At 42.4% G+C, this 16,751-nt stretch overlaps 1 protein-coding gene across 1 annotated transcript in view; it reads left to right on the top strand.

Annotated features, from left to right (window-relative positions):
- Positions 1-16,751, top strand: part of HGSNAT (heparan-alpha-glucosaminide N-acetyltransferase) — a 46,972-nt gene that overhangs the window by 23,010 nt on the left and 7,211 nt on the right. The window contains exons 8-18 of the mRNA XM_038747333.1: positions 567-643; positions 1,868-1,898; positions 3,200-3,360; positions 4,675-4,790; positions 6,466-6,587; positions 7,325-7,451; positions 8,830-8,916; positions 11,693-11,770; positions 12,277-12,347; positions 13,632-13,744; positions 16,308-16,449. Coding sequence (XP_038603261.1) covers positions 567-643; positions 1,868-1,898; positions 3,200-3,360; positions 4,675-4,790; positions 6,466-6,587; positions 7,325-7,451; positions 8,830-8,916; positions 11,693-11,770; positions 12,277-12,347; positions 13,632-13,744; positions 16,308-16,449 — 1,125 coding nt within the window. The remainder of the gene's footprint in view (positions 1-566; positions 644-1,867; positions 1,899-3,199; positions 3,361-4,674; positions 4,791-6,465; positions 6,588-7,324; positions 7,452-8,829; positions 8,917-11,692; positions 11,771-12,276; positions 12,348-13,631; positions 13,745-16,307; positions 16,450-16,751) is intronic.

The following is a 16,751-nucleotide window of genomic DNA, read 5'->3' as shown; positions in this document are numbered from 1 at the left end:
AGATCCTTAAAGCAGGGCTTCACAGCCAAAATGAAGAGGAGAGCCGCAATAATTCTATGGATGATTTGGATTAAAAAAAAAAAAGAATCCCAATTATCTGAGCGATTCAGCTAGAAGACCTCAACAAAGCTCTGGGGAAATTGGAGAAAATAGAATAGAAAAAATGGAAATCTGCTGCTTCTATTTTTGTGTTTGTTAGCGAGTAACCCAGTGCTCTGCCACTGGAGCAAATTTGTGCTTTCCAGACAGAAATCTGGTTATAATTATTAAATAGAATGGGATTACTGTAAAGCCTACCTCAGCGCTTAGTTCAGTGGCAGGCACTTAGTAAGCGCTTAATGAATACTATTAAAACAAAAAAACTCATCTTTGCTGACTCATATTGTGAAGAAGGAATACAAAATCTTGTTGCAATGAACCTTAAAAGAATATCCAGATTGATTTCATTATTGAATTTTACTGTTGGACAGTAGTTTTCGGTACTATATGGCAACTTTTTCTTTGAAATGGAACTCATTGTAATGAAATTTGGCCATTTAATACTTTGTTTTTCGGGGTTCTTTCAGGTTTTCTCTCATCATTATGGTTTTTGTTAATTATGGAGGAGGAAAATACTGGTTCTTTAAACACGAGAGTTGGAATGGTAAGCTAAAGAAAATTCTACCCTTTTCTAAAAAATGTGGTTTGAGACAGGGATGACTCATTCCCGTGGCAAATTTCCTTCTTCCCGTTTTTTGGTTTATCTCTTCTGTATATGGAGCCTCCATTATCAGATCCTTGAGGCTTTGCTCTAATTGGCTATAAATACATTTTATTTGCTCTTTTCTGTACCAGCATATTGTAGGTTTTCAAGGGTCCAGAGTGACTTGCCAACTTGTACTTCCCAAGCGCTTAGTACAGTGCTCTGCACACAGTAAGCGCTCAATAAATACGATTGATGATGATGATGATGATGACTTTACAGGTTTAATCTGTGCTTGGAGACCAGGAATTGGTTACATGTTGTTACTATCATGTGACACTTGTTTCATCACATCTTTGCCACAAAGCATAATATTCTTCTCTACTACATTGTGGGCAAGGAACATGTCTACCAATTCTGTTATATTGTACTCTCCCAAGCACTTAGTACAGTGCTGTGCACACAGTAAGTGCTCAATAAATGTGATTGATTAGATCAAGCTGGCATCCTAATTAATATATCTGCTTCCCCTGAACTGGGAACCCTTTTTGAGACATTGATTAATGCCGGTGGATCTGGCCTTGGTAGCTCATGGGAGTGTTGAGAACAATGCTGAAGTGTTCTGTCTTTTTGGTGGAGTTTCTTCACTGAAATTCTAATATGATTTCTGGAACCCTCATATCCTTATTTGTAAATTAATTCTAAAAGACTCTTACCGTTTTAGGCGGTTTCCTGGTATATATGTTTCACTTATTCACGATGATGTGCTGTGATCACCTGTTTTATTGTTGACCGCGAAACCATAATGGCAGTCTTGTGATAAAATTAACGCTGGGTTTTTGGTGCCATTGGAGTTTGTATCTCCGCTACTGCCAGAGTCAATGTCTACATATCATCCACAGGGTCTTAGGCTCCCAGACACCTGAGACTCTGAGCAAAGCAAAAACAGGGAGAAATAGAGCCATTCTTATTTCAACCATTGGGTTTGGTATCTTGCCATTCATTCATTCATTCATTCATTCAGTCGTATTTATTGAGCGCTTACTGTGTGCAGAGCACTGTACTAGGCACTTTGGATGTGTAGTTTTTGTGGTTTGCCTCTCAAGGTCCTCAGAGTACAGGTAATTCTGATGTGTATTGGCTCCAGGATCTTTTCAAATGTTTTGTTCTTGTATTTCGTCACAGGATTGACAGTGGCTGACCTGGTATTTCCATGGTGAGTCTGTTATCACCTTTTCCTGTTTCTTCTGTCCTTGTTCTTCCGATAGCTGCCCCCAACCCCCCCGCCCTTTTTTTTTTGACAGTATTTCTTATGCTCTTACTCTGTGCCGGGCACTGTACTAAGCACTGGGGTAGATAATAGGTAGTCAAGTTGGACACAGTCCACCTCCCACATGGGGCTCACAGTATTAACCCCCATTTTACAGATGAGGTAACCGAGGCACAGAGAAGCCAAGTGATTTGCCCAGGGGCACATAGCAGACAAGTGGCAGAGCCCTCCTGAGTGCTTTTTAACTTATTTTATACACACACAAACACACAATTGCAATCAATTCTCCCGTAACGTGGGAGTTACCTTCTTGACGAACCTCACATCGAGAACTCCTGTTTTGGTACTCACCGTATTTCTGACACCCAGACAGATGTGGGTTTGCCCAGACAGATGTGTGTTACTTGAAGAACATGCCCTAATTCTTCCGTTGTAGTGTGGCTTAGTGGGAAGAACACAGGCATGAGAGTCAGAGGACTTGGGTTCTGAATCTGACTCTGCCACATGTCTTTTATGTGAACTTGGGCAAGTCACTTAACTTCTCACCTCATCTGTAAAATGGGGATTATGACTCTGAGCCCCACATGAGACATGGACTGTGTCCGACCTGATTAGCTAATATCTACCCCAGCATTTATTACAGTGCCTGATGCATAGTAAGTGCTTAATACTGTTAAAAAAAAAAACAGTGAAAACACATATTCTTTCATAACTGACATATGATGGTGACGATGGCATTTATTAAGCGCTTACTATGTGCAAAGCACTGTTCTAAGTGCTGGGGAGGTTACAAGGTGATCAGGTTGTCCCACGGGGGGGCTCACAGTCTTAATCCCCATTTTACAGATGAGGTAACTGAGGCCCAGAGAAGTGAAGTGACTTGCCCGGAGTCACACAGCTGACAATTGGCGGAACTGGGATTTGAACCCATGACCTCTGGCTCCAAAGCCCGGGCTCTTTCCACTGAGCCGTGCTGCTTCTCTCGTGTGTGTGTGTGTGTGTGTGTGTGTGTGTGTACATAAGAATTATTTCTTGGAGAGACTGCATGAGGGCCTCTTCCAAGTAACTGGAATGAGATGCCTTAATTCCCATTCCTTCATAAACGCAGTCTCAAAATTTATGCAATGACAGACAGTCCTTAGAGATTTCTTCCAAAGAGCACCCTGGAGGACACCTGTTCTCCAAATGCATTTCCTAATCTCTTCCTCAGTATTACATCCACTTCATACAAATGTTTTCTTTTCCAGGTTTGTGTTTATCATGGGGTCTTCAATTGCCCTCTCACTGAGTTCCATGCTGCGGCGAGGTTATTCTAAATGGCGATTGCTGTGGAAAATTCTTTGGAGGAGTTCTCTGCTGTTCCTCATAGGAGTCCTAATAGTGAACCCCAATTATTGCCTTGAACCATGTAGGTAGAAATAAATTTACTTATGAATACTATATCCGGGTTGAAATGGGGACACTAAACATTATTCCCCCTTTTAGACTGTGAGCCCACTGTTGGGTAGGGACTGTCTCTATATGTTGCCAATTTGTACTTCCCAAGCGCTTAGTACAGTGCTCTGCACATAGGAAGCGCTCAATAAATACGATTGATGATGATGATGATGATGATGATGATTATTAACTCCTGAGGAAACAAAATTCCCTTCTTTCAAGGATCTGAAAAATGAGAAAGGAAGCAGGAGTACATGCAGCCCTCAGTGAGCCTTTTTCTTTAGAGCCACGGTCCTCCATTACTGTATTTTAATAATTTATGCAGAAAAACAATGTCTGCACCAGGCTTTTGGTAGAACAATCCATTTAGGGCCGAATCTGCAGGAGACTAACATTAATCTAACATTATTATTATTATTACTACTCCTGATAATAATAATAATTGTGGCATCTGTTAAGCACTTACTGTGTGCCAGGCACTGTACTGAGTGCTGAGGTGGATACAAGCAAATCAAGGGCAGAGTCCCTGTCCCAAATGGGGCTCACAGACTCAATCCCCATTTTATAGATGAGGTTACTGAAGCACAGAGAAGTGAAGAGACTTGCTCAAGGCCACACAGCAGACAAGTGGCAGAGTCGGGATTAGAACCCAGGTCCTTCTGATTTTCAGGCCCATGCTTTATCCGCCAGGTCACACTGTTTGCCCTGTGCAGTCAAAATCAAAACATCGTCCCGTGAATCCACCTGCAAGCCCCCCCAGGAGCCCAGTTGCTAGTCTGCCACCCACATGACGGTGGGCTCCCCCAAAATGTGAGCTATTTACACTCTCTCGAGCCCATTTTCTTCTGAATTTCCCCCATATCCCTCCCCAAAAGATGGATCGGGCACAGCAGAAGGACCGGCCCCAAGAAATAGGGAGACTTTCCAAGGCCAAATCAGCAAAATCATAGCGAAGATGAGAAAAGGACTAGAGAATGCCGCTTTCCAATATATAAAGGCCAGTGAGTGGAACTCAGATCAAAGGGCAGGGTAGCTTGAATGGATTCGGGAACAGTTTCAGACCCTCCTTACACTCAACCTCGATTTGGGGGGCTCGTGTGATGTATCAGCCGGGCTGGTGACCAGCTGCATGGTCATTCTGAATGTGATCACAGTTTGCCAGGGCGATGAGCATGTCCATCCAAAGATTTAATAAAATACACTTGCGACAAAGATAAACTTTCTTAGAAGACATTTGCATGCAACGCAAACTGGCTCCCTTTGATGTCGTTTGTATTTTCCCTAGTGTCCTGGGATCAGCTGCGAATTCCCGGTGTACTTCAACGGTTGGGATTTACCTACCTTGTGGTTGCCACTTTGGAACTCCTCTTTGCCAAAGCCGTGCCTGAGAACAATACCCTGGTGAGCCACCCTGTTTTGACCAAAACTGCACTTTGAGATTGCAGTCCTTTTGTTTTAAAGACAGTTTTTGTGTGCATCTCCACCTCAGTATACTGATGTCATCACCTAGCAGCCTCTCAAAAAGAAAAAAAGATCTGAGAAGTCTGGCAAATGCTCCTTTGGAAGTAATTGATTTACTTTCTGCATTGGTGTGATTTTTCTGTATGTTAGAACAAGTTGCTACTCTTACAGGTAGTACTCGAATGTACATTTTTACTCTAGATACCCATACTAGGGTTCCTGATTTTCAGAGCTGGTGCCAGAAATGCAGGGTGCTCCTTTGCCTTTCATCCAAGCCCTTAACTCAGTCATCATCATCATCATCAATCGTATTTATTGAGCGCTTACTGTGTGCAGAGCACTGTACTGAGCACTTGGGAAGTACAAATTGGCAACATATAGAGACAGTCCCTACCCAACAGTGGGCTCACAGTCTAAAAGGGGCCCTGGGACAAGCAAAGAAACCTAATCAGGATCACGAAGAGGTCAGAGGCCTCAATATCATCAGCAAACACTACCATCTAGACACTGTAAGCTCCTTGAGGGCAGGGGGAATGATTGTGGTATTTGTTAAGCACTTACTGAGTGCCAGGCACTGTACTAAGCACCGGGGTGGATAAATGCAAATTGGGTCGGACCCGGTCCCTGTCCCACGTGGGACTCAGGGTCTTAATCCCCATTTTACAGATGAGGTAACTGAGTCCCAGAGAGGTGATTTGCCCAAGGTCACACAGCAGACAAGCGGCAGAGCCAGGATTAGAACCCACGACCTAACTCCCAGGCCAGTGTTCTATCCACTAGGCCGTCTTCCAACTCTGTTACCTTGTACTCTCCCAAGCGCTTGGTTCAGTGCTCTGCCCATTGTAAGCGCTCAATAAATGTGATTGATCGATTGATTGGGATTGTAGCCTAAACGGCATCCGTTTTCTCCATGAGGCCCCGCGGGTTAATAAGCCCTGCGGAACTTCATAAGGGGATGAGCAGTTACCTAAAACATCTCTTGGAAAGGTAAGAAGAGAGCCAAATGCTACTCGTACACTTCCACTAACAACTGGAGACAGACACACACCCTTCTCAGGGTCAGCGGGGACAATGCTGCCGATTGATTTAAAAGTACAAACCGGTTAGGACATTTATAAAAACCAATATCACCTGCTTGGAGGGCACCCGCCACTCTAATGACGGGAGCCTCTCGCCGGAGACCAGATGAAAGAGGTCAAGGAAGAGACAGGATTGGGGATCTTATTATCACTGTGGTCCGGAGAGACTGGGTGTTCTGTCGCTTTAGACATGTTGCCTGACATTTACGGTGGATAGCTTGTCTATTATGTTTACTTGGTTTGATTTAGAAACTTCCAAACTGGGTCAGGTCAGGTGCTGGAAGCAAAAAGAAAAAAAGAGCTGAGAAGTCTGGCAGATGCTCCTTTGGAAGTAATTGATTTACTTTCGGCATTGGTGTGATTTTGCTGTATGTGAGAACAAGTTGCTACTCTTACAGGTAGTACTCGAATGTACGTTTTTACTCCAGATACCAGTACTAGGGGTCCTGATTTTCAGAGCTGGGCTGGAAATGTAGAGTGCTCCTTTGCCAATCGATGTCATTCATCTGTACTTGCTTTTCTGTTCCCTCGTTTAGGAGAGGAGATGTTGTTCTCTTCAGGAAATCATACCGTATTGGCCGCAGTGGATTTTCATTGTGATGCTGGAAGCAGCTTGGCTTTGCCTGACTTTCTTATTACCAGTACCAGGCTGTCCAACGTAGGTAACTGCTTGGAGGCTTTTTCTGTAGCTTGGTGCCTCCTCTGAGTCAAACTCTCTCCTCCTAATTATTTAAAGGGAGATGTTAGGTTTTTCTGGACAATTCCAGCCCCTGAGTGTTGCTGTTGAGATAAACAGTCACTTTACTTGCCCTCATTTTGTTGTGGGGAAAGGGAAGGGGATGAGGTGTCTTTGGAATTCTTTGTACATGGAATTCATTATATGATTCCTGCTTTCTGGTTCCTTCGGATGATCCTTGATGAACCGTCAGTCATCATCATCATCATCAATGATTTCTTCTGGGAAGAAATTTCCTCAACGGCTTCATCATCAGAGATAGGATTCATATCCCTGGTGCTCAAGAGCACTTTTAAGGGCCCTTCAGAAAATGGCCATGAACACAGTCAGGCAAATTAGCCCCAGCCCATCAGCGTGGCCTCTCTTTTCTGTTACTTTCCATCTGACCTTGTGCATTTATGCTTGTAAGTGCATTTTAAGTTAATTTACCACAAACAGGCTAATGTTGGCTTGGTGGTGTAGGGAGCAGCAGGGGAAATGGAGGGAGGGCGTAATTCTTAGAAAGTCCAATAGGCCAGCAAAATTCCACTGTTGGCTGGTAACTGTTTTGAACGTATCTTCAAGGCCGTTTAAATATATAACATCCCATTCTCCATTCTCATATCTCATAAAAAAAAAAGCCATGAGCAAGCAGATCAACGGGTTCATCTTTGTTTTAGGGGTTACCTTGGTCCTGGTGGGATTGGAGATTTTGGAAAATATCCAAATTGTACCGGGGGAGCCGCTGGTTACATAGACCATTTGCTTCTGGGAGAAAATCACATTTACCAGCATCCGTCTCCTAACGTAAGTGAGATTGACTTTTTTTTAACAGTATTTGTTAAGCGCTTACTATGTGCGAAGCAAAATTTAGAAATGTAAATAATAATGATGGCGTTTATTAAGCGCTCACTATGTGCAAAGCACTGTTCTAAGCGCTGGGGGTGATACAAAGTAATCGAGTTGTCCCACGTGGGGCTCACAGACTTAATCCCCATTTTACAGCTGAAGTAACTGAAGCACAGAGAAGTTAAGTGATTTGCCCAAAGTCACACAGCTGAGCTGGGATTTGAACCCATGACCTCTGACTCCAAAGCCCGGGCTCTTTCCACTGAGCCATGCTGCTTCTCTAATAATAGTAATAATAGTAATAATAATAATACTACTACTAATAATAATAATAATAGTGTTAGGCGCTTACTATGGGTCAAGCACTGTTCTTGGCACTGGGGAAGATGCAAGATAATCAGGTCAGAGACAGTTCCTGTCCTACCCAGGGCTCACAATCTAGGAGGCAGAACACATATTGAATCTCCACTTAAGGAAGAGGTAACTGAGGTCTAGAGAAGTTAAGTGACTTGTCCAAGGTCACACAGCAGGAACGTGGCGGAGCCGGGATTAGAAACTAGGTCCCCTGACTCCTAAGCCTATGCTCTTCCCACTAGGCCATGCCGCTCCTCTACTAAGATAAAGCGAAAGTTATTGCATGCGGCAGTCTACGTTAAAAAAAATCCTCATTTCATGACTTTCAATTTGAATTAGTACCTACTAACCTTTGACGGATGACAGTTAAATAAGAAAATAAGGTGTGAGGACATCGACTTGGGCCTGGGGTAGAATGCACCATATTGTCCGTTATTGCTGTGTAATTGCTGCATTTTTAATGTTGAAAGTTAAAGTAGCCCTGAAAAAACCAGGTATTAGCAACTGGGATATATGTATATATATATGTATATATACATATATATACATATATATGTATATATATGTATATATATATGTGTATATATATGTATATATGGTTGTACATATATATGGTTGTACATATATATGGTATATATGGTTGTACATATTTATTACTCTATTTATTTATTTCTTTATTTTACTTGTACATTTCTATCCTACTTATTTTATTTTGTTGGTATGTTTGGTTCTGTTCTCTGTCTCCCCCTTTTAGACTGTGAGCCCACTGTTGGGTAGGGACTGTCTCTATGTGATGCCAATTTGTACTTCCCAAGCGCTTAGTACAGTGCTCTGCACATAGTAAGCGCTCAATAAATACGATTGATTGATTGATTGATTGATTGGGAGTCCCAGGCTATTGTTTAAAAGGAAATAATAGGAGTGGCAACCTAGGCCTTGTGGATGGCCAGTAACGGTCTTTTTTGTTGTGTCTCCTGTGAAGGTTCTGTACCACACCAAAGTGGCCTACGACCCAGAAGGAATCTTGGGGACCATCAATTCCATTGTGATGGCATTTTTGGGAGTTCAGGTATTGTTGAAATATGGTTTCCTTACAGAATGAAATGAAAAGTTGAAAATTAAAAAGGATTTTTCATTCATGCGAGTGGGAAAAATTCCCGTTGTGTTTTTGTACAGTGCTAGCTTTATAGGCCTAGAGTTTCTCGAGGTTTAAAAGAGCCTTTTGGCTATTTGCCAGTCTGAATAAAAAAAATACTCAATTGGTAGTATTTACTGAGTGCTCATTAAGTGCATAACACTCTTTTAAGTATTAAAAGAGTATTTTAAGACTCGCCCAATCCCAGCTCCGCCACTTGTCAGCTGGGTGACTTCGGGCAAGTCACTTCACTTCTCTGGGCCTCAGTTCCCTCATCTGGAAAATGGGGATGAAGGCTGTGAACCCCCCGCGGGACACCCTGATCCCCTTGTAACCTCCCCAGCGCTTAGAGCGGTGCTTTGCACATAGAAAGCGCTTAATAAATGCCATCATTATTATTATTATTACGATAAAACCGATGGTAAGGAGTTTCCGTTTGATGCCGAGAGGTGTGGACAAACACTGGAGGTTCTTGAGGAGAGGGAAGGCAATGATGGAACGGTTTTTAAGCAAAAATGGACTGTAGAGGGGAGAGGGAACCCGAGGAGGTCAGTGAGGAGGCTTATTCTCAGAAGTGGATCCGGTAGGAAACCATCCTATATTATTATTATTATTGTTATCGTGATTATTAGTAGTATTTGTAAATACTGTTTATTTTGTTGAGAAGCAGTGAGGCCTGGTGGAGAGAGCACAGGCCTTGGGAGTCAGAAGGACCTGGGTTCTAATCCCAGCACCACCACTTGTCCACTTTGTAGCCTTGGACAAGTCATTGAACTTCTCTGTGCCTGAGTTATATCATTTCTAAAATGGGGATTAAGACTGTGAGTTCCATGTGGGACAAGGACTGTGTCTGACCTGATTAACTTGGATCTACCCCAGCGCTTAATACAGTGCCTAGAACATAGTAAGCGCTTAACAAATACCATAAAAAAAGCCCACTGTTGGGTAGGGACTGTCTCTATATGTTGCCAGTCTGTACTTCCCAAGCGCTTAGTACAGTGCTCTGCACATAGTAAGCGCTCAATACGATTGATGATGATGATGATAAAAAAACAGTTATTATTATATGTGTCGAGCACTGTTCTAAGCGCTGGGGTAGATACAAGCCAGTCAAGACAGGCATAGCCCCTGTCCCACATGGGACTCATATTCTACATAGCGGGGAGAACAGGCACCAAATTCCCATTTCACAGATAAGGAAACTGAAGGACAGCGAAGCCACAGAGAGATTTGCCCAAGGTCACACAGGAGGTCACACATTAATTCATTCAATTAATTGTTATTTATTGAGCGCTTACTGTGTGCAGAGCACTGGACTAGGCGCTTGGGAAGGACAAGTCGGCAACATATAGAGACGGTCCCTATCCCAACAGCGGGCTCACGGTCTAGAGACAGACAACAAAACAAAACGTATTAACAAAATAAAATAAATAGAATATGTACAAATAAAACAAATAAATAGAGTAATAAATATCATCATCATCATCAATCGTATTTGTTGAGCGCTTACTATGTGCAGAGCACTGTACTAAGCGCTTGGGAAGTACAAATTGGCAACATATAGAGACAGTCCCTACCCAACAGTGGGCTCACAGTCTAAAAGGGGGAGACAGAGAACAAAACCAAACATATAACAAAATAAAATAAATAGAATAGATATGTACAAATAAAATAAATAAATAGAGTAAAAAATATGTACAAACATATATACATATATACAGGTGCTGTGGGGAAGGGAAGGAGGTAAGATGGGGGGGACAAGGGGGAGAGGAAGGAAGGGGCTCAGTCTGGGAAGGCCTCCTGGAGGAGGTGAGCAATATATGTACAGAGAAGCAGAGAATATGTAATAGAGAAGCAGTGTGGCTCAGTGGAAAGAGCCCGGGCTTTGGAGTCAGAGGTCATGGGTTCAAATCCCGGCTCCGCCAAGTGCCAGCTGGGTGACTTTGGGCAAATCGCTTAACTTCTCTGAGCCTCAGTTCCCTCATCTGTAAAATGGGGATTAAGACTGTGAGCCCCCCGTGGGACAATCTGATCACCTTGTAACCTCCCCAGCGCATAGAACAGTGCAGTAAGCGCTTAATAAATGCCATCATCATTATTATTATTATTATTATAAACATATATACAGGTTCAGTCTGGGAAGGCCTGGAGGAGGCGAGCACGCTTAGTCCAGCGCTCTGCACACAGTAAGCGCTCAATAAATGTTGGCAGAGCAGGGATTAGAACTCAGATCCTCTTATTCCCAGACCAGTGCCCTTTCCACTAGGCCAGGATGCTTAGGGAATGATGGTGGATTGGTCATTTATGGCCCGGCTACTATTTCTGAAATCTGTTGCCTTTGGTTTCTCCCTGCTGGTCTAAGGTCGATTCTGGGCCTGAATGACGCTTCTCGATTATGTTCATTTTCTTTGGATTTTTTTTTGATCCTTCAAAATGTCTTCCAAGTATTCTAAACACCCTAGGTGATTTGGGGTTTAGGGTAGCCTCATCAGACTTTGGGAAGCTACTCCCTAAGGAAGGATGAGGAACTGGAAGGAGTTTCTGTAACTAATAACGACAGCAGAAAAGAGGGAGAGGGAGAAGAGAATCACTCAACTGTTAGTGGTGAAAGAGAAAAAAAAAATTTGATCCTGGAGTCCAAAGCGTCTTAAGAAAATATATCAAGAAAATTAGGTGATTCTCTTGTTTATAATGGTGATTTCTTTCCTAGGCAGGAAAAATACTCTTATTTTACAAAGATCAGCACCAGCAAATAATGCTTAGGTTCCTTACCTGGAGTGTTATTATGGTAAGTTTTAAAAATTCATTACCACAGTTGAGGGGTTTCTGTGAAAAGTACATTATCAATTCGTTAAATGTGCATGCCATGTATTTAGAATTCCATATACAATCTGCTTTAAATGGGCAACAGCGTTGACCAAATAGGCCTAAATGCTGTGGCCCAGTGATTTTTGAAATTTAAAAAATGCTGTTAAGGAAGAAAATATTTCCTGATTGTCTTTTTTGGTTGGAGGGTAGCATAAAGATGTGAAGGTGACATGGTTTCCATCTGGTAGACACAAAGTCTGTAGGACAATGAATGAGATGTCTTCTGAAAATAATTTCAGATGAAAAATAGTAGTTTCTATGAACTGTAGAAAGTGAAAGACATTTTAAAGTCTTTTTTTGCAGTTAAAATGTTGTAAACGGTCATAGCCATCCAAACTCTTTGAGTCCGTTTATTTAGCAAGCATTTATTTTCTTGTAACCCAGTTTGTTACTTGAAACTAATAGTCTAAATTTTCTTACTTACAGGGGCTTATTTCTGGTGCTTTGACCGAATTTTCACAAAATGAAGGCTTTATCCCAATAAACAAGAATCTCTGGTAATTATTTTAGACCGCAAATTTCTAGGTTTTGAGTGTTTTATTAATGTAAGTGCTTACAACGTGCCAAGCACTGTACCAGGTGCTGGGATAGACAGAGAATTATCATGTTGAACAAACTCCTTGCCCTACATGGGACTTGCAATCTAAGTAGGAGGGAGTAGGATCTAATCCCCATTTTACCAGAGAAGTTAAGCGATTTGCCCAAGGTCTCACAGCAGACAAGTGGCAGACTGTGAGCCCACTGTTGGATAGGGGCTGTCTCTATATGTTGCCAACTTGTACTTCCCAAGCGCTTAGTACAGTGCTCTGCACACAGTAAGCGCTCAATAAATACGATTGATTGATTATATGTTGCCAGTTTGTACTTCCCAAGCGCTTAGTACAGTGCTCTGCACATAGTAAGCGCTCAATAAATACGATTGATGATGATGATGATGATTGATCAGTCCTCCGATTCCCAGGCCGGTGCTCTTTCAATCAATCAATCAATCAATCAATCGTATTTATTGAGCGCTTACTGTGTGCACAGCACTGTACTAAGCGCTTGGGAAGTACAAGTTGGCAACATATAGGCTACATCTAGGCTACATCTGCTGTGTCACCCTGGGCAAGTCATTTCATTTCTCTGGATCTCCATTACCTCATCTGTAAAATAGGGATTAAGGCCACGAGTCCCGTGTGGGACCGGGACTGTGACCACCCCAATTTGCTTGTCTCCACCCCAGCGCTCAGTACAGTGCCTGGCACATAGTGAGTGCTTAACAAATCATCATCATCATCAATCGTATTTATTGAGCGCTTACTATGTGCAGAGCACTGTACTGAGCGCTTGGGAAGTACAAATTGGCAACATATAGAGACAGTCCCTACCCAGCAGTGGGCTCACAGTCTAAAAGTCTAAGCCGCAATTACATAAGTAACAAATACATAAGTAACAAATGCCACAATTACCATTAATTATCATCACTCCCAGCCTCAACCTGCCTCAGTCCAGAAACGAATGTGACATTTATATGGTTGTACATATTTATCACTCTATTTATTTATTTATTTTACTTGTACATTTCTATCCTACTTATTTTATTTTGTTGGTATGTTTGGTTCTGTTCTCCGTCTCCCCCTTTTAGACTGTGAGCCCACTGTTGGGTAGGGACCGTCTCTATGTGATGCCCATTTGTACTTCCCAAGCGCTTAGTACAGTGCTCTGCACATAGTAAGCGCTCAATAAATGCGATTGATTGATTGATTGATTTGCTTATTGTTTCCGTGGCAACCGCTTAGGTCCGTTTCCTACGTGACCACTCTGAGCTGCTTCGCCTTCGTGGCCCTGTTGCTGATCTACTACTTTGTGGATGTGAAGGGGCTGTGGTCCGGCGCGCCGTTCTTTTACCCAGGTCAGTAACGTTCACCGGGGCCCACGAGGCTTTTTCCCCGCGAGTTGGGGAGCGGCAGGGTGAAAGCTGAGCACTTAGCTGGCCTCAGAAGCCAGCCCTGGAGAACATCTAATATAGCTTCATTCTGTCCATCCCTTGAGGACTGGGGTTCAGAGAAAACCTTGAGGATTTGTCAGTGCCTGAAGAAATCACGGTGTTTTCCGGGGTACCATGCGTGTGATGTATGTGAGCGCTAAACACCAGGCCCTTTTTGCTCTTTTTTGATTACCTCTGCCTCTTCTTAGTGGCCTAATTGCAGAAACAGGGACTCGGGTAGCGGTGAGGAGCCTGGAAGCAGTGGTGGCAGCAACAATATGCAACCTCCTTCTTTCCCTCTGCCAAATCCCAGTCCAAATTTTCCTCCCCTGCACCCTTCCTTGATTTGGCAAACAGTTAGTAAATGATGCTGATGTCGGGTGTCCGTGGAAAGAGCTCCGTGTGGACAGGAAATGTGTCTGTTTATTGTTACATTGTACTCTCCCAAGTGCTTAGCATAGTGCTCTGCACACAGTAAGCACTCAATAAATACAATTGGAGGCCTTCCCAGACTGAGCCTCTTCCTTCCTCTCCCTCTCGTCTCCCTCTCCATCCCCCCATCTTACCTCCTTCCCTTCCCCACAGCACCTGTATATATGTATATATGTTTGTACATATTTATTACTCTATTTATTTTACTTGTACATATCTATTCTATTTATTTTATTTTGTTAGTATGTTTGCTTTTGTTCTCTGTCTCCCCCTTTTAGACTGTGAGCCCACTGTTGGGTAGGGATTGTCTCTATATGTTGCCAACTTGTACTTCCCAAGCGCTTAGTACAGTGCTCTGCACACAGTAAGCGCTCAATACGATTGATTGATTGGATGAATGAATGATTGAATGCCTGCCTGGAGGCAGGGGACTGCTCATTCTAGAGTGCTGAAGAGATACGTTCTCTTTCTAAGCATATTAGACTCTAGGATGGGATGGAACTGAGTTTGAATGCTCTTGTTCAGTACATCCAGTTGGTTAGAGGCCCAGTAAATTTCCCACAAGTTGCACGCTATTTTGTATCTCATTTGTGGCATCCTTTCTGAAAGCAGAAACCATGGCTATTTGCTGAAGAGATGCGTTCTCTTTCTAAGCATATTAGACTCTAGGATGGGATGGAACTGAGTTTGAATGCTCTCGTTCAGTACATCCACTTGGTTAGAGGCCCAGTTATTTCCCACAAGTTGCATGCTATTTTGTATCTCATTTGTGGCATCCTTTCTGAAAGCAGAAACCATGGCTATTTGCTGAAGAGATACGTTCTCTTTCTAAGCATATTAGACTCTAGGATGGGATGGAACTGAGTTTGAATGCTCTTGTTCAGTACATCCAGTTGGTTAGAGGCCCAGTAAATTTCCCACAAGTTGCATGCTATTTTGTTCTTTCTGAAAGCAAGAAACCATGGCTATTTGCTGAAGAGATGCGTTCTCTTTCTAAGCATATTAGACTCTAGGATGGGATGGAACTGAGTTTGAATGCTCTTGTTCAGTACATCCAGTTGGTTAGAGGCCCAGTAAATTTCCCACAAGTTGCATGCTATTTTGTGTCTCATTTGTGGCATCCTTTCTGAAAGCAGAAACCATGGCTATAGTATCAAAACATTGAGACCAAACGTTATCTCGGGTGCTGCTTTTGTAGTCACCGTCACAGTATCCTCTTCCCCCCTTTTAGACTGTGAGCCCACTGTTGGGTAGGGACCGTCACTATATGTTGCCAACTTGTACTTCCCAAGCGCTTAGTACAGTGCTCTGCACACAGTAAGGGCTCAATAAATACGATTGATTGAATTCCATAGCCTTAATTTCTGGGTTTTTTTTACGTTGCCAGTACTAGATTCTATTGCTAAAATGCTCCAGACTTCAGTTGTTCCATCAATAGTTTAGAACTCAAAATTCAAGCCTACTTCAGAGTGGAGTATTTAGGTTAAACACTGGGGAAATTTGCTACTTCAAGTGATTCTATATATTATATATACTGTATATGTGTTTGTACATATTACTCTATTTTACTTGCACATATCTATTCTATTTATTTTATTTTGTTAGTATGTTTGTTATTATATGTATATATATTTGTACATATTGCTCTATTTTACTTGTACATATCTATTCTATTTTATTTTGTTAGTATGTTTGGTTTTGTTCTCTGTCTCCCCCTTTTAGACCGTGAGCCCACTGTTGGGTGGGGACCGTCTCTATATGTTGCCAACTTGGACTTCCCAAGCGCTTAGTACAGTGCTCTGCACACAGTAAGCACTCAATAAATACGATTGATTGATTGATTGCCGACTTGGACTTCCCAAGCGCTTAGCACAGTGCTCTGCACACAGTAAGCGCTCAATAAATACGATTGATTGATTGATTAGTTATCACTAACTTTTTGTGCTCACTCTTACGTTTGAGTAAATATCCATTAAACAGCCCTGTAGCATAGACGATTACAGTATTTTTATAGCAGAACACTAATATTCTTCCTTTTTTTTCCCCCCCCTTCAAGGAATGAATTCCATCCTGGTTTATGTCGGACATGAAGTGTTTGAAAACTATTTCCCCTTTCAGTGGAAGATGCGGGACAGCCAGTCACATGCTGAACACTTGACTCAGAACCTGGTTGCCACCTCCATCTGGGTCATCATTTCGTATGTACTCTACAGGAAAAGAATATTCTGGAAAATCTGACAGCTGCCCTGAAACACTTCACTGACCCAAGGCGAGAGAGAGCTCACCGGAGACTGTCATTTAAAAAAAGTAGTCAAAAGGGACGAGGGTGCTTTGAATTTTAAAATCATGGCAAAATGGGATTAGTTTTATTTGCCTAATGTTTGCTGATGGTGTAGACCATAAATCAGTTCAGTCTCAAACAGTTAATTAGAGCACTGCCTGTCTGTCTGTGAATCACATATTTGAAATGTGTTTGAATGCAGTTATTGGCCTGCTTTTT

The sequence above is a fragment of the Tachyglossus aculeatus genome, chromosome 5 (assembly GCF_015852505.1).
Source record: "Tachyglossus aculeatus isolate mTacAcu1 chromosome 5, mTacAcu1.pri, whole genome shotgun sequence".
Lineage (NCBI taxonomy): Eukaryota > Metazoa > Chordata > Mammalia > Monotremata > Tachyglossidae > Tachyglossus > Tachyglossus aculeatus.
Note: the sequence above shows the minus strand (reverse complement) of the source record. Positions and strands in the feature narration are given on the sequence as shown.